The sequence below is a fragment of the Mrakia frigida genome (assembly GCF_051309035.1).
Source record: "Mrakia frigida strain ATCC 22029 unplaced genomic scaffold BDY24scaffold_6, whole genome shotgun sequence".
NCBI classification, from domain to species: Eukaryota; Fungi; Basidiomycota; class Tremellomycetes; order Cystofilobasidiales; family Mrakiaceae; genus Mrakia; species Mrakia frigida.
This window is the reverse complement of record NW_027481275.1, coordinates 785,386-809,604: the sequence shown is the minus strand read 5'-3', so window position 1 is coordinate 809,604 and position 24,219 is coordinate 785,386. Positions and strand designations below refer to the sequence as shown.

Genomic DNA, 24,219 nt, shown 5'->3' with positions numbered 1-24,219 from the left:
AGGGAACCGAACGAGTCGAGTCTCTAAGGACGTTGACGATGAAGCTGCGAGAAATAAACCCAAAGTCCCACGCCTATCAAGATCCCGTTGATGGTCCCTATGAGCAAGACCCATTTCCCGTAGCATTTGAACTCGCTCCAGAAGCACTGGGGTCGGAAACAAAGGTTCGCAGAGATGTTTTGGTGAGCTTCGTTTCGTCCCTTCCCCTTCCTTCTTTCATCGATTCGAACTCGGTCTTCCTCACCTCCCTCGTAAGTTTCGGGATCCCAGGTCTGTTCTCCAGATCCGTACGAGAATCCGTCCATGGAGCGAGGTGCTGATCTCCTGAGGACGAAGCGTCGGCCGGGTTGGAGGAGGAGGAGGAGGGGAAGGAGATTCGAGGGGAGGAGAGACGGTGGGTCGAGTTGACGTGCGTTGGGAGGAGCGGTTTCCGGTCGTTCGGAGGTGGTGAAGCCATTTCGGAGGGAGGGCGTGGGTGTGTAGATGGATGGGACAAAAAAGAGGAAGGTGAGACTGAAGTGGTTGGGAGGGAGGGAGAGTGCGTCGGTGGAACTCTCGTTCTTCCTTCGCCCGCTTGAGATCGAATGACGCTCGATCTTCCAATTTTTCGTTTTGATTTTTGAACCATTTTTGGAAGGACCATAATTCTCGTCTGCCGTCATCTAGTATCTGAACCTCTGGGACTCAGAACGAGAGAAAGAAGCGAGGAACGAGGGCGGTCCATCCAGGCCAGGCGACGCGTCGACGAAACCTCTTCGATGTTCAGTTCTGAGTCTCTTCGTCCCGTCCAGAGCAACGCTATCAAGACCCTATTCGGGACTTTCCCAGCAGAGAAGGAGTCTACTCTCGTTCGACGGTTCTACCCCGCCTTCCAGCCTATCTACCACTTCGTCGTCTCGCTCGCTCGCTCCCTCTCCCTCTTTTCTTTCTCCCCTCCGCACTTCCAACCAGTTCAGTTCAAAGATTCAAAATACTCCACCCTCCTTCAACCTCTCCTCCTTCAGCTTGAGAAAAGAGAGAGAGAGAGAAACGCAAAAGCAACTTGGCAAGAAAGAAACCGAGAAAAACCTAGACCGAGAACGACAAGCGTGAGAGAGAGAGAGAGAGAGGAGAAGAGAAAAACCTGGGGAGCCAAAAAAAGAGTAGAAGAAGAGGCGAAACGGAGAATAACGTAAATTGTAATGAAGAGTTAGGTAAACCTCGAAGAGGGCAAAAGAAGAGCAACGCGTCGGGAGATACTTACTTCGAAAGGGGAAAAAAAAAGTCTGGGTGGGATGGGAGTGTTTCCGAAGGAAGGTGGGCGAAAGAGTAGTACAGAGGTGGGAGGTCGGTCGTAGGTGTGGGTGCGAGACGCGTGTGGGTGGGAGGGAGAGAGTGCGAAGGAACGGGAGGGACGGAAAGTCTAGACGATGGTAAAGGAGGAGGTGGATGGGTAGGTAGGTAGGCAGGTTTTGATCTCTCTATTTAAAGAATTGTGCATCCCTTCCTGGGAGGTGCGAAATCAAATGAGGAGGAGGGAAGGAAGGAGGGTGGGTCAGTTCGAGCTCGAGGGAGACGCGAAGGGGAGGAGGAGAAAAGAGAGACGGAGAACGTACTTCTTCTTGACCACGGGTGGCTCCAGGGCAGCGACGATGGCCTGTATGGAGAAAGAACGGAACGAAAAGGGATCAGCTACCACTCTCCGAAACCGACTCGACTCGACGGTCCAAACGCATCTCCCTCCCTTCCCTTCCTCCCTCCTTCTCAACCCAAATCCAACCAACTCACCTCGTCAAACACGTTCTTCAACCCCTTCTGCGTCAACGCCGAGCACTCCACATACTTCACGGCTCCCAACTCCCTCGCGAGCTTCTCTCCAGCGTCGTGCTGAACGGGTCGCTGCTTCTGTTTGGCGAGCTTCTCCTGGACGGCGGGGTCGTCCCGAAGATCGACCTGGGTTCCTACAATGAGGCAGGGGACTCCCGGGCAGTGGTGATGAACCTCTGGGAACCATTTCTCCTTGACGTTCTCGAACGACGCTGGCGAGGTGACGGAGAAGCAGACGAGGAAGACTGGAGGGAAGGGAGAGGGAACGAGGACGAGTCAGCTTCGAAGGAAGAGGAGTTCGGGACCAAAGTGAAGGGAGGGTAAAGGATGTGATCGGTTGGAAGGGAGAGAGAGGGCTCACCGTCGGTTTGAGGATAGGAAAGGGGTCGAAGTCGGTCGTAATCCTCCTGACCTGGAGAAGCGAACGAGAACGGAGGTCGATTTCAGCGACGAGCTCAGTGCAACAGATTAAACAACGTAACTATGAACGAACCGGCAGTATCGAACAGTCCGAGGGTGTAAGGATCCTCTCCAATCATGACCGTGACCGCGTCTGAGGGAAGGAGGAAGGAGGGGAAACACCGGAAGGAGGGTTCAGCTTCGAGCTCTCTTTCTCTTCAGATCTCAAGGCGCTGCGTTACTCACAGTTGTCGAAAACCGTAGGGACGTATTCGCTTGGGAACTAGAGAAGAAGACGGCAAGGGAAGCGTAGGATGGGATCAGGATCGTCTGTCGAGGGGTTCGCGAGCACAGGGGGCGGAAGGAGGGAGAGGAGGGGAGAGGAGGGGTTCGAAAGAGGTGCTAACTTTCTGTAAAGACGAGAGAGGCATGGAAGGGAAAAGTCAGCTACGGTTGGTGTGATGTACGGATTAGATAAGCGGTGAACGAACGTTGGTAGTGTAGGAGATCAACAGACAGGTCTGATGGGAAGGGAGGAAGTGAAGGACAGGTTGAGCGATCAGCTTGCACGCTCCTTCTCTCGAGGTCGAGCAAAGACTCACCTTTCCGACAGCTCCGTCACCGACCTATGTAAGAAGAGCGAGAAGAAGGGAGAGCGTAAGTGAACGAGAGATAGGTAGAATCGACAGAGGGAGAGTTGAGGATACTGACGACGACCTGTTGAACGTGAGAGAGAGGAAGGATGGGAAGGAGGCGGGTCAGTTGGAGAACAGAAGCGCAAACAGAGAAAGAAGAAGAGAGAGAACGTACACATTTGATGGTCTGCATATGTATAAGAGACTGAGAGACAGGATAGAGAAGGGAGGTTGGTTCGAGGAGATGGAGAGACGAAGGAGGGGAAGGAGGAGAGGAGGAGGAGCATGGGCGATTGAACGAAAGAGGAGCGAACGTCAGTCTAGAATCCCAAATCTACAGACCACAGACACCTCTTTCTACACCCTAAAGCCCATCATCCGATAGCTACGACCTCCCTCTATATCTGAATACCCCTTGCATCTCTCTACGAGGTCGCAAAGAGGTAGAAAGAGCGATGGACGGACGTCGCCTGACTCGAGGGCCAGACAACAACGCTCGGTTCCTCCTTCTCCCTCCCTTCCTCCGTCTCTATATCCAGCTGGGAAAGATCCGTATTCCTCGAGAGTTGGTACAAGATGGTTACTAACGGGGTGAGGGGTGGGAGCGGGGTGGATGGAGAGTCTAGAAGGTCGGAGGAAAGGTGGACGTTGAGAGAGACCTCCTCCGCCTCCCCTCCTCCTCAGCTCCCTCTTCGAGACCCGCTGCGGCCGTCGATTCGCATTTCAGAGTGGGAAGGTTTTAACCCAAGGAGTTTTATGGGACAGAGGAAAGAAAGGAGAGACGAACCAAAATGAAGGTGGCAAACGAGGATTTCTTTGGGAAGGCAGCAAAGCAAAAGAAAGAAGAAGAAGAGGAGAGGGAGCGGTCGCACGATGGGACGCGGGAAGCTGGATTCAAAAGAAACAGATGCAAACGAGGGAGAAAAAACTGCTAGTAACACAATGGGGGATGGAGAGAGATTCAAGCAAAAGAACAAAGAGGAAAAGACGTGTCCGTTCTACAAGGGAGGAGAGAGATCAAGCAAAACGAAAAGCAAGAGCGAGGCGAGGCGAGAGCGGGACGTAGAAAACAGACCACGACGACGAGAAAGAAAAGAGGAGGGAAAGAGATGTGGTTTATTGAGATGAGAAGGAAGGAAGCCATCAAGGCTGACCAGCAAAGCCACCAGCGTACTCCATCTGAGCCTGCATTCCGTACTGCTGAAGGCGGGACGAGAACGAGAGTCAGCGAGGAGATCTCGGACGCGCACGAGAACGAGAAAGATCGTAAACTCACGAGATGGTCCTGCCTTCTTTGCCACGGTTGAGGTTCGAAAGCAGACGCCTGACCTTGCTGAGGAGTGCTCTGACCGCTCCCGTTGGTGCTCTTATCGCTTCCTCGACCGCTGGGTCGTCGGAAGTTGCCTGGAGGAAGTTGGGTTTGGGCTCGAGGAGGACTCTGGAGGAAAGAGAAGATGAAACGACGTTAGGGACTCGCTTCTCACTGCTCTTCGGTCTCGAGAAAAGGTTGATAACTCACAGCGAAAGGGTTGAAAGGATCTGAGGTGGGAGAGAACGTAGGAGGAGTGCTGTGTCCGTACTGATCCGCTGGAACTCCCATCGCTTGACCGAACGAAGGCTGACCTCCTGCTCCGATAACGAGAGGAGCGAGGTTGGGAGACCACGAGTTGTTGACCGAGAGGTTCGACATGCCCATCATCATCGAAGGGTCGTAGGTCATCGGGAGGTTGAGAGCGTAGGAAGGGTAGGCGGGAGCGTATCGAGCTCCTTGGTTCTGCTGCCTTCCTCCAACGAAACCTCCTCCGGCTGGGAACGACGAGGGAGCTGCTGTAGGAGGAGGCGCGACGTGAGGTAGTCCGACGTCCTGGGGAGTTAAAGAAGGAGAGGGAAGGTCAGTTGATGAGGAAAGAAGATCGAATGTCAAAAAAGACGGGTCTTCACTCACCTCGAGCAACCTTCGGTACGACTGACTGGCAGAGACCTGGAGGTGAAGGAGGACCTTCTTGGTAGCCTCGATCAGGGGAGCCTTTTCGGCAGCATCGAGAGCAGTCGAGGTGACGATCTTCTGGATCACGTTGACTCCGTGGATTTCTGGAAGAAGAACGAGCTCGAGAGAGATTAGAGTGGGCTCGAGATGCAGAATTTCGAAGAGAGACGAGAGACTCACGATCTCCGAGGATATCGATGAGAACCTGATCGTTGGGAGAGGCGAAGATCTTGTTCAAGATGAGTCGAGAAGCTGAAGAGGAAGAGAAGAAGGGCAGGTCAGCTTCGTTTCTCGACTCGTCGACTCGTCCGAGGTTTCGAGGCTCTACTCACCATCGAGATCAGACCGTTGGTTGATGATTCGAAGCACAGCAGTCGAGGCAAGCTTGTGAGTGCAGAGATGGGCGAGATGGGGAGCAAATCGAGGAGCGAGAAGTCTGAATCGTCCAGGGAGACTCGACGAATCCTGCAAGGAGAGGAACCGAGAGCCAAAGTCAGCGAAGCTCTGCTGTCCAACTAGAGCGAAGAAGAACGAACCACAAGCCAAGTGACGAGAAGAGCTCCGTTAGGCGACGTCGCCAGAGGAATCGAGTTGAGAACGACAGCGACGGCGACGCGTTTCTGTGAGAGAGAAGGGACACGACGTCAGTCGGAGTAGTTCTCGAGGAGACGAGAGGAGAAAGAACGAACCTTCTGCCTCGCAGTAGTATGAAGGCTCTCCAAGCATGTCCTGAGACTTCGAGCTCCAAACCTGAGAAGAAGGAAAAGCTGTTCAGCGCTCGAAAGACGAGACGAAAGAGGAGGAGTTCGACTCACCTTCCCTGAGCGACCTCCCAAAGCCGGTCGCAGATCGCGTCGAAGATGACTGGACGAATGAAGTGAAATCATGATCAGTACGAGAATATATTGTGGGAGAAGAGAGTGAGAAAGACTCACAGTCGTTGGCAGGAGCGAGGAATCGCATGCAGATCGAGACTGGTTGAACGACAGGTCGAAGAGATCGTTAGCTCGTCGTTCACGGCACCAAGACTGCAATACGTACCGACGTAGTTTCCAAACGAGTCGAGTAGCAGAGGAGGAGTATATGGTCGAAGACTCTGAGCGATGATGGCGATCTCTTCCGGAGTCGTCGAGCAGTCGATGATCTGAAGGGGACGAAGGTCGAGTCAGCATCTCTGGTCGAAGCAGGCGAAAGGAAAGGGACAAACCTTCTGAGCAGCCCAAGTTCCGTTCTTGTGGCATCCGATGGCAGCGAGGTGAGGAGCAATTCGTTCGAGGAGCATGAGCTTGAGAGCAGGAGAGCATTTCTCGTAAACCTTCTGGATGACGGTGTTTCCGATGTCTGAAGAAGGAAGATATGTAAGCTTCTCCGCAAATGAAGAAGTACGGTAGATAGGAACTCACGGTCGCTCGAAAGATCCACAGCGTCGTCCATGACTTCGTTGGCAACTTCGTCAAAGTCCTCGATGCTGCATGCAGGGTTCTCGAGTCTCTTTTTGATCTCCCTGAGCTTGGCAGCGTCGAATCTTCGGTTGAGAGTTCGATCGTTGATGAGAGGGATGGCGGTGTAGTAGGTCGCAGGGGTGGCGAATTCTGTAAGGACGAGACGAGGAAAGGGGAGGAGAGTCAGCATCGGGTTCGAACTCGGCTCGTCGGATTCGGTTCCAACTCACCAGCGACGGACTGAACATCGGCTTCGGTCTGAGGATCGTTCCCTCCTCCACTGAGGATTCGCATAATCATCTGTTGAAACCAGAGAAGACGAAGGTCAGTACGAGAAGAAGGAGACGAAGAGAGACAAAACGCGTCGAAGGAAACGAACCTGCTGGTCCGAAACCGAGGCGACCCAAGGAGCAGGACCAGTAGGAGCAGCTTCGCTCGATGTAACCAGCTTGTGTTCTCCAGCTCCAATGAGATCGATAACGAGGTTGCTCCTGTAGTCTTCGATTGAACCTCCGAGGACTTGTTGGTCGGCAGGGACGTCTGAGACGCCCTTGATCTGTCGAAGAGCGTGAATCGAGGCTCCGACGGAGAGATCGGCGATTCCAGGCATCCCAGAGGCTTCGAAAGGGACTCCGTTAGGGGCGGTCTTGCTGGGGACTCGAGCGCTGAGGAAGAAGGAAACGAGATCGAGTCAGACGAGGTCGAGACGCGTTCCATCGAAGAGGAAACGAAACGAAGACTCACAATCCGATTCGAATAGCACCGACTTCAGGGCCGAGAATGTCCCATCCGTTGAGAGCCTTTCGAGCGACGGTGGCGGAATCGAGACGTTCGAAGTTGACCTGCGAAGAAAGAGAGGGAAGGGATGGAAAGTCAGCTTTGATCGACGCGACGAGCAGAAGAAAAAATGAGAAGGAACACCCACGAATCCACAGTTTTTGTGCGTCAAAACCCTCACACTCTCCACAGGTCCGTACACCGAGAAGATCGTGAGCAGCCTCGCTGGCGTCGTCGAACTAGGGATCGATCCCACCCAAAGTGCTCTTGTCGGCGACGTCTGACTCTCCGATCCAGGTCCTCCAGGTCCAGCGAACGCTCCTCCAACACCTCCAGCAGGTCCTCCGACGATCTGAGGGGCTTCTCCAGGTCCCAAGGGAACGCTATCGATCTTTCCGAAACCAACCCGAACGGGTCCTCCTCCTCCGGTCGCAGAGATCCTTCCTCCCAATCGATTCCTGACGTCCTCCATCGCTCGAATGGCATCCTCCTTGACGACGAAGTTGACGAATCCGCACTCCTTGTCGGGGAGGAGACGAAGGGACTCGATGGCTCCGTAGGTGTGGAAGATGTGCATCAACTCGGACGTCGTGATCTCGGGGTCGAGGTTTCCGAGCCAAAGACTTCGAGTAGGGATCTGAGCTCCAGGGAGGGACTGCTGCTGTTGTTGCTGCTGCTGCTGTTGCTGGTAAGGAGGAGCCTGAGGAGGAGCTTGGAGTCCGAGTCCGACTTCGGGAGTGTGAGCTCGAGGAGTGTTGGACGTCGAGTGGTTGTTTCCGTTGTTGTTGAAGCGTTGTTGTTGACCGTTGTTCTCGTGATGAAGATGAGCGAGATCGAGCTCCGAGTGAGGTCGTTCGAGGAAGGTTCCGGTGGGACGCTTGAGGACGGGAGCGAGACCGACGTTGGGGTTTGGCTGGTTGGCGTAGGGATCCGTCGACTCGTACTGGTGCTGCTGCTCGTGTCGAGTTACTGGGGAAGTCCTCCTGTTGGTGGGAGAGTCGAGAAGGTTCCCGACGCTCGTAGCTCTGGGTCTGTTGAGGTTGTTGGGATGGAGATGGGTCGAGTTCTTGAACGAGTTGGGGAGATGACTGAGCGACGAAGGGACGAGGTAGGTGTTCGCTGCTGCTGCTGATGAGTAGTCCATCGAGGGATCGTATCCGTTCGTCTGATGCTGAAGCTGCTCCTCGTCGACGAGATCCTCCGCGTACGACGACGATCCTGGAAGGAAAGCTCCCGAGAGAGCGCTCCTCGTCCCTCGGTAAGGGTTTGAGACCGTGCTGGCTCGACTCCTGGAGATCGAGATCTGAGCCTGAGCCTGAGCTCGAAGCTCGCTGAGAGTAGCTGGGATGAAGGAGTGGGCCGTCGCGGGTTCGGCGAGTCCCAGGTAGTCGAGAACTCGAGTCGAGTGATCCTCTCCTGCCATCGAGTCGTTCGACGGACTAGGGCTCATCTCCTCGTACCTGAGAGGAGATTTGTTGCTGGAGAGCCAGGCGTTCGACATCCCAAACACGCCGTTTCCGAAGGCCGCGTTCGAGAGACCTTGGGCTGGGAGGGTCAGGGACCCCGATCTGTTTCGTCCGTTCGAGCTGGCGAGGACTTGACGAAGAGCTGGAGTGAGGTTTCCGGAGGAAGCTGCCGTTGGAGTGCTACTGCTGCTGGTGTTGGACTGTTGAGCGGAGTTGGGAGTGGTGGAGTTGGAGAGAGAGGAGGAGGGAGCAGCGTATTTCGAAGCGACGAAGGCGAGGTTCGAGGGTAGAGTACTGAAAGGAGGGGAAGATGGCCCGGAACAGACAAGACGGTCAGTTACAGGTTGACGAGGGAACCCTGTTATCGCAGCGAGTGAACAGGGAAGATCCTCGTTTCGACTCACCCAGCTCTCGCCCTACGGAAACCGCTGCCGTACGACGAGCTCGTACCTCCTTCTCCTCCTTCGTCGCTCTCGGCCTGCGAGATCGAAGAGGAAGACGAGTTCCCTCGAAGTGCTGGAGGTCGGTAGGGTGCAAGCTGAGGTTGGGCCTCGCTTTGAAGTTCTCGAGCTCTGTGAAAACGAGAGCGAGATGAAGAAGAAGGGAGGGTCGGAGAGGGCAGCGAAGGGAAGGTCGTCAGCTCCGTGCGTTCGCCTCCAGTCGAAGTCTACGTCCAGTTTCAACGCTCTCGACCCCTCTATTCTACTGTTAGGAAGCCTGCGAGTAGCACAGTGTGAAAATTTGAGCTTACCTCTTTGCGAAGAGAGCGCTAGGAGCCAAAGGAGGAGGAGTCTTCCCCTTGATGGGTTCGTTGGTCGGATTCAGGGTCATGTCCAACAAGTGAGGGACGAAAGAGGAGAGAGGGAGCTTCGGGTGTTCTGTAGAGAGTCAGAAAGTGAAAGTATGTCAGAAAACTTGCTCAGGGGCGTGTCGCTGGACCGAACCAAGCAGAAACGTCGTCCTCCCTCGCTCCTCCCTTTCCCCATCTTTTGGCGACGGCTTCTCGATGGACTCACGGGGTTTCAAAGGTCAAAGTATTATGGGGAGTGGTGCGAGAAAGACAAGGGAAGAGAGACTCTAGTGAGCTTGTAAGGGAGTCGTTGACCTGAAAGCGGAGAGGAGAAGGGAAGGGAAGAGAAAGAAACCAAACGGAAGTCGAGAGATGTCAGCTCGCTCTTCGTTGCTCTTCGATTTCTCAGCACGAGGTCGTATACACAACTCACCTGAAGGTCTTGCTGTGCGCACGCGCAGAGTCGAGGTTTTGACTGACTAAAACTAGAAGTATCTGGGCAAAGGGAAGACAAGGGAGAGGAGGAGAGGAGCAAGAAGGAGAGGGAGGAGAAGGAGATGGTTCGAGGACAACTCTCACCTCCTCGCCTCCCGACCCTTTCTTTCCCCTCTTCCCTCGTTTCGCTGCGGGTTTGGATTCTTCGAGTCAACCGTGCTTTCGACACCTTTTGAGTGTATGGCGTACAGCCTGTTCATTTAGGAGAGGCAACTCAGTGGGCTCTTGCGCTGTCCTTCCTCCTCTCGAGCTCGAGCGCGACCACCGCCAAAAGTCAATCCGACACGTCATTCAAATCAAGAGCCAGAAAAGCAGAAAACTATCATCACAACTTTGCCGTTGTTAAGCTTCAAACGGCAGCGGAGGAGATGAAGAACGACTTGGAAACTGAAAGGCAAACAGGAGGCGGCAGTCAGTGACGAGAGACTCGAGGTCGTCGGAAAAAACGAGGACGTACTCGAAGCATCAATGGGAGCAGCGGGCTTCCTGGAGTCGGCGGGGGCGTTGACGACGGTGGTGTATCCAGGAGAAGACTCGACCGACTGGTTGGCACTGCAGAGCATGAGAACGAACGAAGAGTGAAAGTCAGTGAGGGAGAGGAGAGGAGAAGTATCGAGGGAGACGAGACGGCGAAGACGAGACGAACATGCAGAGATCGTAGTCCTTGGTCTTAGCGGGCGACTCTCCAGAGATGAGCCTCCTCCAGGCCTCGTGGCACTCGTGGATGATCTCGACGGCGTACTTCTTGGACTTGGCCTCTCCGGAGAAGGCGAAGACGTTCTGAAGAAAGGAGAAAGAACGAGACCAGGTCAGATTTCGGTTGAACGAGTAGACGATCGCGTGTAAATGCAAAGAGAACAAACCTCGGGCTTTCCATCAGGGATCTGTAGCCAGAAGAAGAGCAAATATGTAAAGATCAGCTCCGAGAAGACGGCGAAGGAAGAGGCCGACTCGTTCAGCCCTCGCGACGCGAAAGAACGAGACAAAAGCGCACCTTGTAGATTCGGAACCACTCGTTGGTTGCTCGGATAAGTCCAGGAAGGTGCCTCTCGACGTCCTCGACGTCGTTAAGCTTGGAGGCGAGGGGATCGTTGACGTCGACGACGATGATCTTCCAATCAGTCTCACCCTCGTCGAGGAGAGCCCTGTAGATTCAAAGCAGGAACAGATGATCTCGGTCAGCGAACGGCTATATGAGAAGTGGAGTAAGATACTGCACGCACATGATACCGAGAACCTTGACCTGCTTGACCTGTCCAACGTATCCGACCTGCTCTCCGATCTCACAGACGTCGAGAGGGTCGTTGTCTCCAGCGGCCTTGGTCTCGGGGTGAATCTGGGTAGGGTCCTCCCAAGTCTGTAGATAATAATCGAAGGAGGAAAAAGGTGAGCTTCAAGATCTTGAGCGAGAGCGAGAGGAGAGTCGACGAACCTGGGGGAAGGCACCTGGAGAGGAGGGAGGGAAAGGGAAGGGAGGGAGCAAGCTCATCAGCTCAGCTTCGTTCGAAAGGGAGCAGTCCCATCTCAAGGGTGAAACGAAGATTCACCGTAGTTCCAGATGTATCCGTGGTGAGGGAAGCAGTTTCGAACGAATCTCAGCTTGCCCTAGAAGCAGAAAAGAGGTAGGAAAGAAAGAGGGGAAGAAGGCGAAATGAGTTGGCGGAAGAAGTCGGTAGATGAGATTGAAAAACTCACCTTCTTGATGTCCTGCTTGATGGGGTTGTAGGCCTCCTCCTTGGAGATCTCCATCTTGGCCTACATGGAGCGAAGAAAGAACGAGAAGAAGTGGACGAGAAGGAGAAGTGTGAGCGTTGAGGTCGGCCGAGATGGAGGAGAGGGAAGGAGGAGAGGGAACGAACGTTGGTCCATCGAGGAACCTCGACGACAAAGTTGAGAACAGTCTTTCCCTCGTCAGCGAAGAGAGGGATGTCACTGTAAAGAAGGAAGGAAGGAAGGAAGGAAGGAGGAGGAAAGGGAAGGTCAGCGGCTGAAGTCAGGAGATGGGGAAGGAGGGAAGGGGAGAGGAAAGAAGGACCAACTGGAAAGGAGAAACGACCTGTCCGTCCTTCTCGATGAAGACTCGGTGGTCTGAGGGAGACGAAAGGGAGTTCAGCTTCGAGCCCAGTGTCAAGAAAGAGCGAAAAAGAACAACGAACCGAGGGTGTTGGGGGCCTTTGAAAGGAAGCAAGAAAAAGAAGGAGGAAGCGATGAGCTCCAGCCCTTCCTGCAAGGGGAACCAAAGCAAAAAAAAGGACTCACTCCGATGAGCCTGGTTCCGTAAGACATTCTTCCGGTAGTAGGTGTTAGGTGTTTAAGTGTTTGGGAGAGCCGTAGGGAGGCAATGGTGGGCGTGTGAGGTCAAGGAACGAGAAGGAAACGAACTCTTGAAGTCACGCCTTTCGGTTTGATTTCCATGGCGACCGTTCGTTCAGAAGGGCGGTTCGATAGGATTTATCTGTGGTTCTGGGATGAAGCTCATCGAGATGAAGGTAGAGGGTAGTTCTCTCCTTGAAAAAAGCCAGGACCCTTCTTTGAGGAAGGGAGCGGGAGCTGCTCAGAGATTCGGACGGACGGTGAGCGAGTCGAGTCGCGAAGAAAGCGGTCAACGAAACGATTAAATAGGATAGATGCCTAGCAAGACGGACGATGCAGAACATAAAAGGGTCGTAAGGTACGTTAAGCAAAGCGAGGGAGATAGCAGGGTCGAGAGAAACAGTGTCGAGAGAAACAGTGTCGAGAGAAACGAAAACAAAGGGGGAAGGGAGGAGAAAGAAGAGAAAGAAGAACGAGCGCTCGGCCTTAGCAGCAGCAACAGCAGTCTACGTGAAAAGCACAAAGAAAACGTTAGATGGGTCGAGTCGAAGGAGACACATGAGAGGGCCTGGCTCACCTGTGAACCCGAACAAACACACTCCCGAGACGCAAACCGCCCACCCAAGACCCGTCTTACCAGCGATTCGAGAGTTTTCCTCCTTTTCGGCGATGGCTGCTGCTGATGTAGGATCGAAGACCATTCCAGGGTGACGCCGGTAAGCTTGAGTGGAGAAGGCGTTGGGTCCTGATTGAGGGAGATAGGCTAGGAGGGAGAACGAAGACGCGTCAGAAAAGGTCGACTTGACACGCGTTGAACGGTAGGCTCACCATCTCTGGAAGAAGGAAGGGAGATATCAAGAAAAGTCAGCTCGTGGTCGTCTAGAAACGGAAGACTGGAGGAAGGTGGACTTACAAAGCTAAAGCACAGAAAAGCGAGCGAAGAAGAAGAAGGAAACTGGAGAGATGAGCCTCGCTCTCGGATCCGTCGTCAAAGGGATGCTTGGTAGACTCACGACCTTCTCCACTCATTCTGCGCATAGCAGCTAAGCTGGCCTGCTCGTTCAAACCCTCTATCATCTTCTCCTTCGGCACGACCTGCTCCATTTCGACTCCTCCGTCCTGAAAGCTCATCGGTCCTCCAGCCCAACCGACTCCTTGACCTTCCGGCAGTCGAGTCGGCTGCCTGTCCAATGAGAACAAGGCTTCGAAGTTCTTATGACCTGCTCCATCGACGGGACTCGTAGGTGGAAGAGCAGGGTATCGAGCGACGGGCCGTCCTGACGAGTTGACCGACGAGGTTGTGGCCGTCGATTTGCTTCGTTTCCTTCCTGCTTTGGAGGACTGGCTCTTTGAAGGCTTGAGAGAGGGAGCTGGGGAGGGGTTGACAGTGTTGTTGAGGGACTGGGAGTGAGAGGATGCGCTTCGAAGAGTTCCTAACGAGGTTGAGGGAGCGAAGGTAGGCGAGGGAGGAGCGGGAAGGTCGAGTTGAAGATGTTTGTTTGCTGGGTGAGGGATGGGGATGGGGATGGGGATCGCTTTGGAAGGTTGAGGAGTTGGAGAGCGAGAGGAGGAGAGAGATTCGGGATCTGCAAACTGTAGGAGAATGAGAAGCAGCACAAGGACAGAGTGAGTGAACGCGTGAGAAGAAGGGAAAGGGACGAGCTCGACGTTTCCTTCTCTTTTCAGCGGAGAGGACTCACGAGTGGTTTGTCCTGCAGCACCTGAGCAGATGGCAGAGGGACCTGACTCGAGCTCGACTCCTGGGCAGCCATTCGAGGTATCGAGAAGGGCCAAAGAGAAAGAGGAGGGCGGTGAGGGAGGTTGACGTTGAGGGAGAGAAGAAGGAGAGGCCGAAGCGGTTGTTGAGCCGACGAACGCTGCAAGCTTGAACCGTTTCCGGCTCGTCGTTTGTTAGATTTTCTTCAAGTTCAATTTTCGACCTGAGAAGTTTGACACCCAAGGTTACTAGAATCCTAAGAATCTAGTAGGAAAAGTTGACGCCTCGTTCGAGCAGAACGTGCTCAGAGAAAGGCCGAAAGGTCGAGCTCGCCATTTTCGACTCCTTCCCTCCTCCCCTTCAACCCTCACCTTCTCCCTCCACCACCTTTTCTAGTTCTCTCATCATGGCCACCACTGCTCCCACGATGATGTCTTCTCTCAAGCTCGCTGAAGATGGATCCGTTCAGATCGTCAACCAGCTCCTCCTCCCGTCAGTTCCTCTCCTTTGCTTCGAGCTCAACTTTCTTCCTTCCTCCCTCCCTCCTCCCTCTGCTTCCTTCTGACCTTCTCTTTCACCTTTCCCTTTCACCCTTCCTCAGTCACGTCGTTCAATGGGAAGCCGTCGACACTCTCGAAGACGCTTTCGATGCCATCAAGAGCATGAAGATCAGAGGAGCTCCTGCCATTGGATCACTCGCTGGCCTGGTGCTCGCTCATGTCCTCGCAACCTCCATCGCCTCTTCCCCTCGTCCAACCATCTTCGCCACCACCGAGTCCTTCCTCTCCTACCTGCAGGAGAAGACCGTCTACCTTAATGGAGCTCGTCCCACAGCCGTCAATCTCGGAGAGGCGATGGGAAGGATGTACAAGGCAGGAGAGGAAGCGGTCAAGGCTGGATCGTCCGTCGACGACGCTGTCAAGAAGGTCGTCGAGGTCGGAAGGGAGGTTCACGTCGAGGATTTGGGAAGGAACATCCTCATGAGTCAGAGGGGAGCTGACTGGATCGCGAAAGTCACTAGCAAGACGAAGGACATCCGAATTCTTACCGTTCGTCCTCAGCCCTCGCTCTTCCTCCCTTTCTTCATCTTTCCTCCTGGTCAACGACTGATCTCGACACCTTCTTCTGATCAGGTCTGCAACACTGGATCCCTCGCTACTTCTGGAATGGGAACAGCTCTCGGAGTCATCACCAACCTCTCTCAAACAGGACGACTCGGAAGAGCCTACTACACTCAGACTGCTCGTGAGTTCCCTAGCTCGCTGCTCGCCTCGAGGTATGTATTCAAAAAGCGTCTAGCTCACTAACTCCTCTGTATCTTACTCCAGCTTATCATCAAGGTATTTTTGCTTCCTCTCCCCTGCGTCTCGTTCTTTCTCGACTGACCTCTTGCCTCGCGTCCCTTCTCCTTTCGCATTCCTTCTTCTACTTCCAGGTTCCCGCCTCACCTCCCTCGAGCTTCTCACCCTTCAGATCCCTTCGACCCTCCTCGCCGACACCATGGTCGGATCCCTCTTCCAGCACCACCAGATCGACGCGTTGGTCGTAGGAGCTGATCGAGTCGTTCGAAACGGAGACACCGCCAACAAGGTTGGAACCTACAACGCTGCTGTCCTCGCTAAGAGGCACGGAGTGAGGGTCGTGATTGTGGCTCCTGAGGCTACCGTTGACCTTTCCGTTCTTGATGGCTCTGGGTGAGTCTTTACTTTTCGTTCTTTGGTTTCAATTCGTTGTTTTCGACCATTTCGACCTGTCTGACCTCGCTCGTTCAATCTTCAGCATCCCTATCGAGCAACGACCTTCCCGAGAGCTCACTCTTCTCACTGGAAAGCTCGTCTCGACGAACGGAGTCGCGTCGTCCTCGCCCACCGTCGACCTTTCAACCGTTCAGATCACTCCCGATGGCGTTGGATCTCTGGACTACTCTCAGTGCTACAAGTGAGTACCTGTTTCCGTTTGGCTCTTTCATTCTTTCCTCGATGAGAAGAAAACAAGCGCTAATCCTTCGTCGTTCTCTTCCTTTTTGCAGCCCTTCCTTCGACGTCACGCCTGCCGAGCTTATCGACGCTGTTGTAACCGAGAGGAGAGTGGTAGAGAACATCGGAGGGCGGATAGATATGAGCTGAGTAGAGAAATACATGATCGCGAGAAGTTTTGGTGTGGCTCTCAGAGAGGAGGAAAGGAAAGCGAGGAGAGAGGAGCGGGACGACTTCAGCAACCCTCCAGCCCTCGTTCCGACGTTTCAGCCCCTCCCATGCTTCCGACGCCGACCTCTTCCTCCTCGTGGCTCTTTCGACGAAGGATCGCTGACATCGGATCCTCTTGCTTGGGAGATGAGAAACCTTCCTGGGAGGAGACCTCTCATCTTCGATCCTCGGACACCTTCGAAGTCCAAATCTCAAGCTGAGCGCTCTTTTTCTTCTCCGTCTAATCGCACAGACTCCACTCAACGACAAGGGGTCCAGATTGGTCCACTCCGCCTGTCTCGTCTCCTTCTCCTCGTGCCTGCAGACGAGGGAAGGCGTGGAAATCCTCTCTTCCCTCTCAACCACCACCTGCTCCCTCGTCCTGCTCACAGAGATGTCGATTTCAGTCTCTAGACGCTCCGATGCCGTGGCTCTCCAGAATTTTTCGAAGGGTGGTGTTCCTGTGAGTTGTGGTTTTTGTCTCTTCGGACGGAGGGAGCGCGTTTGAACTTCAACCGAACCTCAGCCTTATCTCCTTCCCTCTTCCCTCCTTCTTCTTTCTCTCTCGCAGTACGACCCAAACTGTGAGTATCCCGCCGATAAGATCGCCTTCGAAGGAGGCTGGAATCAGTTCGACGCCGATAGTCGACTGACGAACCGGAGGAGGACTCGGTGAGCTTCGACTTCAGAACCGAGCTCTGCCTGCTTCCCGACCTGATAAACCTGTTCAACCTAGCCCTACCTCGATTACGAAGGTTTTTTAATTCCCTCCAATTTCTTCGTCATCTGTAGAATCGGGAGGCAAGGAGATTGCTGACCTCGCCCTCGTCCTCTCCCTCAGGGTACGCGCCGCTGTTTCCAAACTCGACGATCCCACGATGCCGGTTCACACTATTAGAGTTTGAATACTTGGAATCGTGAGTCCATCATTTGTGTTGGATTGCTCAAAGGTCAAGGAGGAAGGGCAAGAAGCGGTGAGGACGGACGCGTCCGGCTTAAGCGTCGACCTGACCTTGACTCGTTCCTCTACAGCTATGGTCGATCCTCCTTCCTGGAGTCAATCATGAGTCTTTACGCCTTTATGTAAGGTGTCAGAAGGGAGTTGCCGCTAATTTCTGGTAAGCGATCGCTTGAGATCGAGAGTCCTGAGGGACGCGTCGCTCGAGCTGAACTCTTTCCTTTCCAGGTGCCCTTCGACTCAAGACTTCGACACGGCTTCGGTCATCTGAGGAGTCTTCGTAATCGGCTTCGGTAGTTTGGGGAGTCTTCGTAGTCATAGTCGCGTTCGTTCGTTCGATCAAGCTGACCTCGACGCGTCTCTTCGCCTCGCCGTCCTTCCTTTCCTCGCCTTCTCCTCCCCCCCTCTCCCTCTTCAGATCAGTGCTGGGGGACTCATGGTGGGGTACAATTGTGCTCTGATCTTCATTTTTTTTACGCTGCAGTTCCCGAAAGCAGGCGCGTCGTCTCTTTTCCTTCGTTTGGTTTCCCTCGCTGACCGCCTCGTACCTCCTCTTCTTTCACAGATAGCATCGGAAGAGACTCCGTCTAATCCTGGTGGGGCAACAAAGTCTTTTCCGATACTAGCTACGCTCAAGGGCTTCGTTGGAAGACGTTGGGAGAGGGAGAGTCATTCGGACGCACAAGTTGGCAGGCATTTCGCTACAGGGCCATAGATCTAGGAGTCCTTCGGTTCACATTTCTTGATGACAGTACACTTTTTCCGGCACGAGGCTGTTGAGCGTGAGCTTCAACTCCTGGGGACGATCTGCCCCTCGAGAGAAAGGACGAGTTGAGCTCAACTGGACGACGACCCAGCAAGGAAATGCTTCGCATTGAGCATTGCGCTGAAAATTTCGAGATCTCCTGCGTTCGAGCTTACCTTTAGCCCAGCAGAAGACGAGCAACAAATTTTCCACCGTGCTTTCTGATGACGTCGATGTAAAAAGGGAAAAGGGAGAGGACGCCGAGCTCAACGTCCTTCCTCCTCCTCTCTTGCTAACCATCACCTCATTCGCACCATGCGGTTCTTCGAGTCTCCAAACCCATCTCCAGCTCTATCAGACGTCGCCGGGAACGACTTGGCATCCACTCTGGAAGTAGATCCCGTGGATAGACTGCTGGAGGAGGAAGGCAAGACGGTCGAGGACGTCGATACCCACTTGAACGAGGTGCGTCTTTCCATGCCTTCTTCCCCTCCCAGGGAGCTTTACGTAGCTCACCGTGTCTTTCTTCGATATCTGCAGGTGCTACCTGGTCTTTGGATAGGAGACATACAAGCTGCAACGGATGGGGAGACGCTCAAACTGCATGGGATCACCCGAGTCGTTTCAGTCTTGCGAGGAAGCGTTCCGACGACGGAAGTAAGTCCCTTTCTTCATCTCTTCCTCGACCACCTACACTTCTTGGTGACTATGTAGATGCTGCTAGAGATGTAGAGCTGACTCGCAGCTGCTGCTTGTTGGTCTCTAGGGCATCGACTCTCAAACCATCCCCGTCGACGACATCCCCAGCGCTGATCTGCTCGCTCATCTTCCTGCTGCCGTCGACTACATCAGACAAGCTCTCTCGGACGATGTGGAAGGAGGAGTACTTGTTCACTGCCAGGCTGGCATGTGTGAGTCTCTCGTCGCTACTAGTTCTGCCTTGCTTTCTCGTCCTTCCTTGCAGTCGAGCTGATTTCTCCCCTTGCCCTTCTCTTCGTTCCTCCAGCTCGCTCAGCGACCGTTGTTGCAGCTTACCTGATGTCTGAGCATGAGCTATCTGTCGAAGATGCTCTCACTACCATCCGTCGAGCTCGTCGCTGCATTCAGTGAGCTCTTCTTTTGCCCTCGACTGAGAGAGCTCAGCTGATCGATCGCTGTTGATTCTCTTTCCAGACCTTCCGACGCTTTCCTCGCTCAACTGGAGATTTTTGGAGCAGCCAAGTATCGAGTCTCTCATAAGGATCGAGCGACAAGAGACTTTTATCGTGATAGAGTCGTGACGGAGGTTCTCAGTGAGCTTTTCGTTCCCTTCCTCTTTCCCGTCGCGACTGAGCTGACTTTCTTCCCTCCTTTTTTCTTCTCAGACGGAGATGGCTCAGCTATCACTTCGACCCACTTCGCTCAGTACCCAGGTCCCTCTCGGCCCTCGTCCATGAGCGGCAGCGGACCTTCATCTCCGTCAAGCACGAACGCGTATCGTCGAAGAAAGTTGCGTTGCGGCAGCTGTCGGTTCGTCCTTCTTCTTGCTCCTCCTCATGACCGACCTTTCACTGTCACTGCCGCCCCAACTGATCCCAACCTCGTTTTTTCCATCTCAGACGGGAGCTAGCTCTCCGAGAACACGTCCTTCACGCTCAACAGACCCCAGCTGGAACTCCTCCGCTCGCCTTTACCTCCATCTTTCAACCTCCCTCCGGATCCACTCCTCACACCCGATCTCCCAGCGTCGGAGGTACCACTCCCGTTCATTCCTCCCCTCTCGCTCTCACCGCCATCGAGATCGAAGACCGAGTCCCTTCCTCCTCCAGCACCCAACCTCCGCCTCCCATCGTTACTGCTCCTCCCTTCCTCGGCGTCGTCCCCAACGGACCTCCAGAAACCCACCCCGCTCCTCGAACCATCCCTCCGGCCATCGCTCGAGCGAGAACCAAATCCCTCCTCGCCGCTCTCTCTGCTTCCCTCCTCTCCGTCACGACCGTCTCGGACAACTCTCCTTTCGACGACGACGACGAGGAGGAAGAACAACCGTCGCCGCTGCGAACGACTCCCTCGACTGGACTCCCACCCCCTTCGTCGGATCCACCTCTCGACTCCCATACCGACTCCCCTCTTCATCGTCGACTCAGCTTGTCGAGACTGTCCCTCAAACCTTCCACTCCTCTCCTTCCACCAACTCCCACGCCGACAGCGACAGCGACTCCAACTCCTCCGTCCGGACCTTCGTCCCGTCGACCGAGCTTCACAGCTCTTACACCACTCCCTCCTCCCATCCTCACGAACCCCAAGTGCTCGGGTTACTTCCTGGAGCCCGTGAGTTTCCAGCCTTTCTCTCACAGCGACCTCTTCGTCCCTTCGAGCTGACTCGTTCTCGTTCTTCTTCCTTTCCGTTCGTCGTCTCGGAACACAGATGAGCTGGATGGACTCGTCGATTTCAACAGGTCAGCTCGCAGGCAAGATCCTATGTCCCAACGAGAGGTGTAAAGCCAAGATCGGGAGCTTCGATTGGGCGGGGTCGAAGTGTGGTTGCAAGGAGTGGATCACGCCTGTTCGTTTCGTTTTTCTTTCTCGACGTGTCTCTCTTTCTGTTTCGTTCCTGCTCAAACTGACTCCTCTTTCTTTCTTTGCTCCTTTTTCGACATATCCAGGGCTTCTGCCTCCATCGCTCCAAAGTCGATGGTACGTTCTCGTTCTTGCTTCTCTCCTTCGTCTCTCCCCTCGTTCTGACTCTCCTCCCTCCCTCTCTTCTTCGCTTTCCTTTCTCTTCACAGACATTGCCTTCTAATCGCATCTACCTAGTTGCATACGATTCTTCAATCCCTCTCAGAATCCCTCGTTTTATGTCACGGTCTCTTTATGTCTGCCTCTCTCCGAGTTCGTTCGTTCGACTCAAAGAAACCAACCTCGTTTCGATTCTAGTTAAGAAAAGCAAAAAAGACTCAAGCGAGGGATAAAAGAGAAGAAAGAGAAAAGAGTATCCAAGAAGGAAAACGGGATCGACCGAACGAGGAACGGGAAGAAGGTAAAACATGAGCAACGACGAAAGAGAAAAGAGAACCAAAGAAGGAGAACCGGTGGGGAGACGAGAAGAAGAACGAAAAGGTATAGGTAGAGAAGGGAGAAAGGGGGTTGATGTATTAAAAGGGCGAGAGAAACGAGAGGGAAGGAGGGAGGGAGGGAGAGAGGGGTTGCCGTCAAAAACCAAAACAGGGTGCGAGTTTTTCTGGGAGGGATGGAAAGGCAAGGATGGATGTGGGCAGGAGCATACGAGGGAGTTAAGCTAATGGGAGGTGTGTAGGAGTGCAAAACGAAAGAACAAAAACGAGACCCTGAGAACGAACGAAGTAAAAAACGGAAAGACGAAAGCGAAACGACGCGTCCCGATTCGGAGGGGCGAGCGAAGAGAGACTGCACTGTACTAGCAGCAGCAGAAGAACCTCTTGGCGCCTGTTGGCTGTCCGTGTCCTCCGTCGTCCTGGTATCCTCCGTTCATCGGTGTCGCCTGAGCAGCGGCCTGAGGTTGGGTCGAGAGTCCTCGAGTGGGTTCGGGTTGGTTTTCGTAGTACGGCGAGGATGAAGGGACGTTGTCTGTTTTGCGAAAAACGAACAAAAACGAGGAGAAGGTCAGGACTCGAGTGCGAAGGAAGAGACCTGAGAGAGAGCGAAGAACGAACCCGTCGCGTAGGGATGAGCTTGCGAGCTGCCACGGCGAGATTGAGGAAGGGGGCTTGCGAGTCAGCGAGTGCCACAATCCCAAGGAAGGTGAGTACAGGATAGATGCGAAAGCGAGAAAAAGAACGAAGAGGAAGAGGATAAACTCACGAGGCAGCAGAAACTCCAACGATGGCCTGGGTCGATCCGTTGGGAGGTTGAGCCTGAGCTGACTTTCGAACGGCGGCGATTCGGTTGTTGACGGACTCGTTCCGGACGAGAGCTGCTGCTGTATAGATGAGAGGATGAGAGAAAGTTCAGCCGAGGTCTCGAAAGGAAGAGAAGGAAGAGACGAGGACGAACGTGAAGGTGGAGCGACGGCTCCTCCAGCAGCGGCCTGAGCAGCACGCACTCGATCCCTCTCGGCTCGTTCCCGCTCTCGGTCGGTACGACTTCGGTGTTGTCGACCATCGTTTCCAGCGTTGGAAGCTTGAGCCAACAGGTTCGAAGCCGACTGTTGAAGGAGAAAAGGACGAGCAGCTCAAGTCATCTCCTCCTTCACGTCCCTCCTTTCACGACGACGACTCGAAACAACCGAGGAGAACGAAGAACTCACCGAGCTAGCCTCCCATCCCTTTCCACCGTTCAACAGCATCCAGTCGTAGATTCCATCCTCCACCTCTCCAGTGCTCTTGAGCGCCTTGGTGAACAGCTCTCGAAGGAAGTCGTAGTCTGGCGTCTCCTCGAATCCGAGTTTCCGAACGTAGTTGAGGTAGATGGCGAACTCCTCTGTGAAGAGACGAAGCAAGACGATGACGAGATGAGTTAGTGACGGGAAGAGAGATCGAGACTGATCTCGAAAAAGAAAGGAGAGGAGGCGAGTGGGAGAGGAGAAGGTCAAAGCAAAAGCGAGGGAGGAAAGAGAACGGACCAGGGTAACCCTCTACGAGATCTTTTATCGGCGTCGACTGCTTCTTCTCTCCAATCTTCTCGTACTTCTGCTTGTTGGTAGCAGCCTTGAGTCCTTGCCATGGCAGACCGCTGCTCGAGGAAAGAAGGAGAGATCGAAGGGAAAGAGGAGCTCGTCAGCCACGCGTTTCAAACGAGGAGGTACGAGCGAAGGTGGCTCTTCGGATGAAAGGAAGTCGATGGTACTCACACAGATCCTCTCAGGAAGTAGAAGAAGACGTGTCCGAGAGCCTCGAGATCGTCTCTCCGAGACTGCTCTCGACCCAGATGGGTGTTGATCGACATGTACCGAGCGGTTCCACTCAGACTCTTCCTCTCACGATACGGGATGTGCTCTGTTTTGAAACGAACACCCAGCGACGAGGAAAATCAGCATCGAATGTCTCCTCAACCTCTTGAGTGGAGCAAGGACTCACGCTTCGTCTTGGGATCTCGGTATTGTTTCGCCATGCCGAAATCGACGACGTGAACGGTGTTGGCTCCCTTCGTTCCAGGTCGACCGATGAGGAAGTTGTCGGGCTTGATATCTCGGTAGATGAGGTTCTTCTCGTGGATGGTTTGGACTCGAGTGAGCTGAGAGGAGGAGATCGGAAATGAGCGAGATGGGAGGTCAGCTCTCGCTCCTCCTTTCCTTCCTTCATCGCTCCCTCTCCTCTTCCTTCGCCTCCTACCCTTCTCAGCCCAACTCTCGACAGTCCTCGAGAAGAAGCGGAATAGAAGCCTTCTACTCACCATCTGCTTAGCGGTCATGACCACGGTCTTGATGCTGAACTTTCGACCACACATGTCGAAGAGGTCCTCCAGGGAAGGTCCGAGGAGATCGATAACGAGGATGTTGTGCAGTCCCTCGTTTCCAAAGTAGTAGACTTGAGGGATACCGGCTGACGAGAAGATGACGAAGAAGGCAAAGAGGAGTCAGCTTCATCTTGAACGAAGGAGAAAAAGCTGAGGAAGGGGAGGAAGGGAGGGACGAACGACATCCACTCAGGATCTTGTAGCTGCGGTACTCGTCCCTCAGCTGTGGTGCGTCTGACTTTCGAGGCTCCTGCAGGAGTAGAGGAAGAGGAGAGGTGGGTGTGAGTTGGAAGCGTGAAAGAGCGAAGGAGGTGGAGGGAAGGAGAGGGAAGGAGACGCACGAATTTGATGGCGACGGTTTGAGAGTTGAGGAGGTTGGTTCCTTTGAGATGAGACGAGTTGAAAGGTCAGCTCGAGAGATCCTTCGACGGTATAAGGACTGTTGGGATGACGGGAGGATAGAGCACGAGTTTGGAAGTTTGGAAGCTCGAATTTGGACCGATGGAAGGAGGAGGGAGGGAGGTTGTGTTTGTTGACCCTCTAGCGTGCGAAGGCTAGGAAGGGAGGAGAAGAAGGGATCGACTGGGACTGACCTTCAAAGATGACTCCGAAAGAACCTTCCCCAATCTTTTTACCGACTCTGTAATGAGTACCGACTACGTTGCTCGAGTTGGAGACGGATCCTCCGTGGGAGGAGGAGTGGGAGGAGGAGACGTGGTGGGCGGACATGGAGGGAGGACGCGAGAGGGAGAGGACCGTTCGCGAAGAAAGCGAGAAGGGAAGGAGGAGAGTTGGAGGGTTTCAAACGAGAGTGGCTAGTCCGACTTGTTGATTAAGAGGAGAGGTAGGCGTAGTAGCGAAGAAGAGTAGAAAGGTGGACGGATTGATGGAAGGGGAGGAAGAAGGAGGAGGGAGGAGGAGGCTTGCTTGGATGGTCGACCTGAGAGAGAGGAGCGAGGGAGGAGGGGAGGAGCGAAGAACGACCTGTTTGAAGGTGTGGTATCGAGAGAGACCGAGGAGAAGAAAGGAGGGAGGGAAGAGGGCGACTCTATACGAAGAGTGGGAAGGGAGGGAGGGTCGATGATGGAGGA

General features: G+C 54.1%; 8 protein-coding genes across 8 annotated transcripts; 3 read left to right on the top strand and 5 right to left on the bottom strand.

Annotated features, from left to right (window-relative positions):
• Positions 1-23: 23 nt before the first annotated feature.
• Positions 24-457, bottom strand: BDY24DRAFT_413025 (uncharacterized protein; the record flags this gene model as incomplete). The annotated part of the gene is made up of 2 exons (XM_076643135.1): positions 24-146; positions 245-457. The coding sequence occupies 2 exons, from the start codon at positions 455-457 to the stop codon at positions 24-26; spliced, it is 336 nt and encodes a 111-aa protein (XP_076499284.1).
• Positions 458-1,464: 1,007 nt separating this feature from the next.
• Positions 1,465-9,343, bottom strand: BDY24DRAFT_413024 (uncharacterized protein; the record flags this gene model as incomplete). The annotated part of the gene is made up of 30 exons (XM_076643134.1): positions 1,465-1,486; positions 1,596-1,636; positions 1,768-2,051; positions 2,168-2,218; positions 2,300-2,359; positions 2,452-2,488; positions 2,697-2,726; positions 2,808-2,831; positions 2,917-2,922; positions 3,016-3,045; positions 3,429-3,462; positions 4,015-4,040; positions 4,117-4,278; positions 4,360-4,704; positions 4,786-4,931; positions 5,008-5,079; positions 5,160-5,292; positions 5,364-5,447; positions 5,517-5,577; positions 5,643-5,691; positions 5,763-5,801; positions 5,869-5,971; positions 6,035-6,168; positions 6,231-6,419; positions 6,500-6,569; positions 6,649-6,934; positions 7,014-7,111; positions 7,195-8,806; positions 8,917-9,084; positions 9,264-9,343. The coding sequence occupies 30 exons, from the start codon at positions 9,341-9,343 to the stop codon at positions 1,465-1,467; spliced, it is 4,476 nt and encodes a 1,491-aa protein (XP_076499283.1).
• Positions 9,344-10,071: 728 nt separating this feature from the next.
• Positions 10,072-12,151, bottom strand: IPP1 (inorganic diphosphatase IPP1). The gene is made up of 13 exons (XM_076639278.1): positions 12,057-12,151; positions 11,954-11,969; positions 11,837-11,885; positions 11,657-11,729; positions 11,493-11,552; positions 11,345-11,402; positions 11,230-11,243; positions 11,021-11,154; positions 10,792-10,942; positions 10,661-10,681; positions 10,444-10,577; positions 10,255-10,349; positions 10,072-10,184 (listed from the first exon to the last, which is right to left on the bottom strand). Exons 1-13 carry the CDS (start codon positions 12,081-12,083, stop codon positions 10,147-10,149), a joined length of 870 nt encoding a protein of 289 aa, XP_076499282.1. The 5' UTR covers positions 12,084-12,151; the 3' UTR covers positions 10,072-10,146.
• A 344-nt stretch (positions 12,152-12,495) lies between these two features.
• Positions 12,496-13,932, bottom strand: BDY24DRAFT_381050 (uncharacterized protein). Its single transcript, XM_076639277.1, has 6 exons — positions 13,811-13,932; positions 13,124-13,703; positions 13,029-13,033; positions 12,964-12,966; positions 12,688-12,874; positions 12,496-12,616 (listed from the first exon to the last, which is right to left on the bottom strand). Exons 1-6 carry the CDS (start codon positions 13,880-13,882, stop codon positions 12,597-12,599), a joined length of 867 nt encoding a protein of 288 aa, XP_076499281.1. The 5' UTR covers positions 13,883-13,932; the 3' UTR covers positions 12,496-12,596.
• Positions 13,933-14,257: 325 nt separating this feature from the next.
• Positions 14,258-15,953, top strand: MRI1 (S-methyl-5-thioribose-1-phosphate isomerase MRI1; the record flags this gene model as incomplete). Its single annotated transcript, XM_076637284.1, has 7 exons — positions 14,258-14,319; positions 14,429-14,876; positions 14,961-15,072; positions 15,156-15,167; positions 15,263-15,521; positions 15,607-15,765; positions 15,857-15,953. The coding sequence occupies 7 exons, from the start codon at positions 14,258-14,260 to the stop codon at positions 15,951-15,953; spliced, it is 1,149 nt and encodes a 382-aa protein (XP_076499280.1).
• Positions 15,954-17,134: 1,181 nt separating this feature from the next.
• BDY24DRAFT_381045 (uncharacterized protein) lies at positions 17,135-17,801 on the top strand. The gene has a single exon (XM_076639276.1). It carries the CDS (start codon positions 17,408-17,410, stop codon positions 17,684-17,686), a length of 279 nt encoding a protein of 92 aa, XP_076499279.1. The 5' UTR covers positions 17,135-17,407; the 3' UTR covers positions 17,687-17,801.
• A 230-nt stretch (positions 17,802-18,031) lies between these two features.
• On the top strand, positions 18,032-20,498 carry BDY24DRAFT_368944 (dual specificity protein phosphatase family protein; the record flags this gene model as incomplete). The annotated part of the gene is made up of 10 exons (XM_076638039.1): positions 18,032-18,181; positions 18,257-18,373; positions 18,483-18,627; positions 18,723-18,822; positions 18,890-19,008; positions 19,081-19,225; positions 19,315-20,026; positions 20,124-20,261; positions 20,362-20,392; positions 20,485-20,498. 10 exons carry the CDS (start codon positions 18,032-18,034, stop codon positions 20,496-20,498), a joined length of 1,671 nt encoding a protein of 556 aa, XP_076499278.1.
• A 601-nt stretch (positions 20,499-21,099) lies between these two features.
• Positions 21,100-24,218, bottom strand: BDY24DRAFT_255004 (casein kinase I homolog). The gene is made up of 11 exons (XM_076636811.1): positions 23,722-24,218; positions 23,470-23,510; positions 23,309-23,378; positions 23,066-23,214; positions 22,750-22,906; positions 22,524-22,668; positions 22,296-22,405; positions 21,981-22,153; positions 21,536-21,650; positions 21,388-21,440; positions 21,100-21,301 (listed from the first exon to the last, which is right to left on the bottom strand). Exons 1-11 carry the CDS (start codon positions 23,855-23,857, stop codon positions 21,203-21,205), a joined length of 1,248 nt encoding a protein of 415 aa, XP_076499277.1. The 5' UTR covers positions 23,858-24,218; the 3' UTR covers positions 21,100-21,202.
• Position 24,219: the final 1 nt, after the last annotated feature.

Bases quoted from the DNA above. Each gene is read 5' to 3' on its own strand.
- BDY24DRAFT_255004 (XM_076636811.1), bottom strand. From the start codon at position 23,857: ATGTCCGCCCACCACGTCTCCTCCTCCCACTCCTCCTCCCACGGAGGA. The intron at 22,669-22,749 runs GTGAGTCCTTGC...GTTTCAAAACAG, and splicing joins CCGAGATCCCAAGACGAAGC to AGCACATCCCGTATCGTGAG. The intron at 22,154-22,295 runs GTCCGTTCTCTT...GTCTCTTCACAG, and splicing joins TCTCGTAGAGGGTTACCCTG to AGGAGTTCGCCATCTACCTC.
- BDY24DRAFT_381050 (XM_076639277.1), bottom strand. From the start codon at position 13,882: ATGGCTGCCCAGGAGTCGAGCTCGAGTCAGGTCCCTCTGCCATCTGCT. The intron at 13,704-13,810 runs GTGAGTCCTCTC...ATTCTCCTACAG, and splicing joins TGCTGCAGGACAAACCACTC to TTTGCAGATCCCGAATCTCT. The intron at 12,617-12,687 runs GTGAGCCAGGCC...CTTTTCACGTAG, and splicing joins GTGTTTGTTCGGGTTCACAG to ACTGCTGTTGCTGCTGCTAA.
- IPP1 (XM_076639278.1), bottom strand. From the start codon at position 12,083: ATGTCTTACGGAACCAGGCTCATCGGA. The intron at 11,403-11,492 runs GTGAGTTTTTCA...TTCTGCTTCTAG, and splicing joins TCAAGCAGGACATCAAGAAG to GGCAAGCTGAGATTCGTTCG. The intron at 10,350-10,443 runs GTTCGTCTCGTC...CATGCTCTGCAG, and splicing joins AAGGACTACGATCTCTGCAT to TGCCAACCAGTCGGTCGAGT.
- BDY24DRAFT_381045 (XM_076639276.1), top strand. From the start codon at position 17,408: ATGGTGGGGTACAATTGTGCTCTGATCTTCATTTTTTTTACGCTGCAG.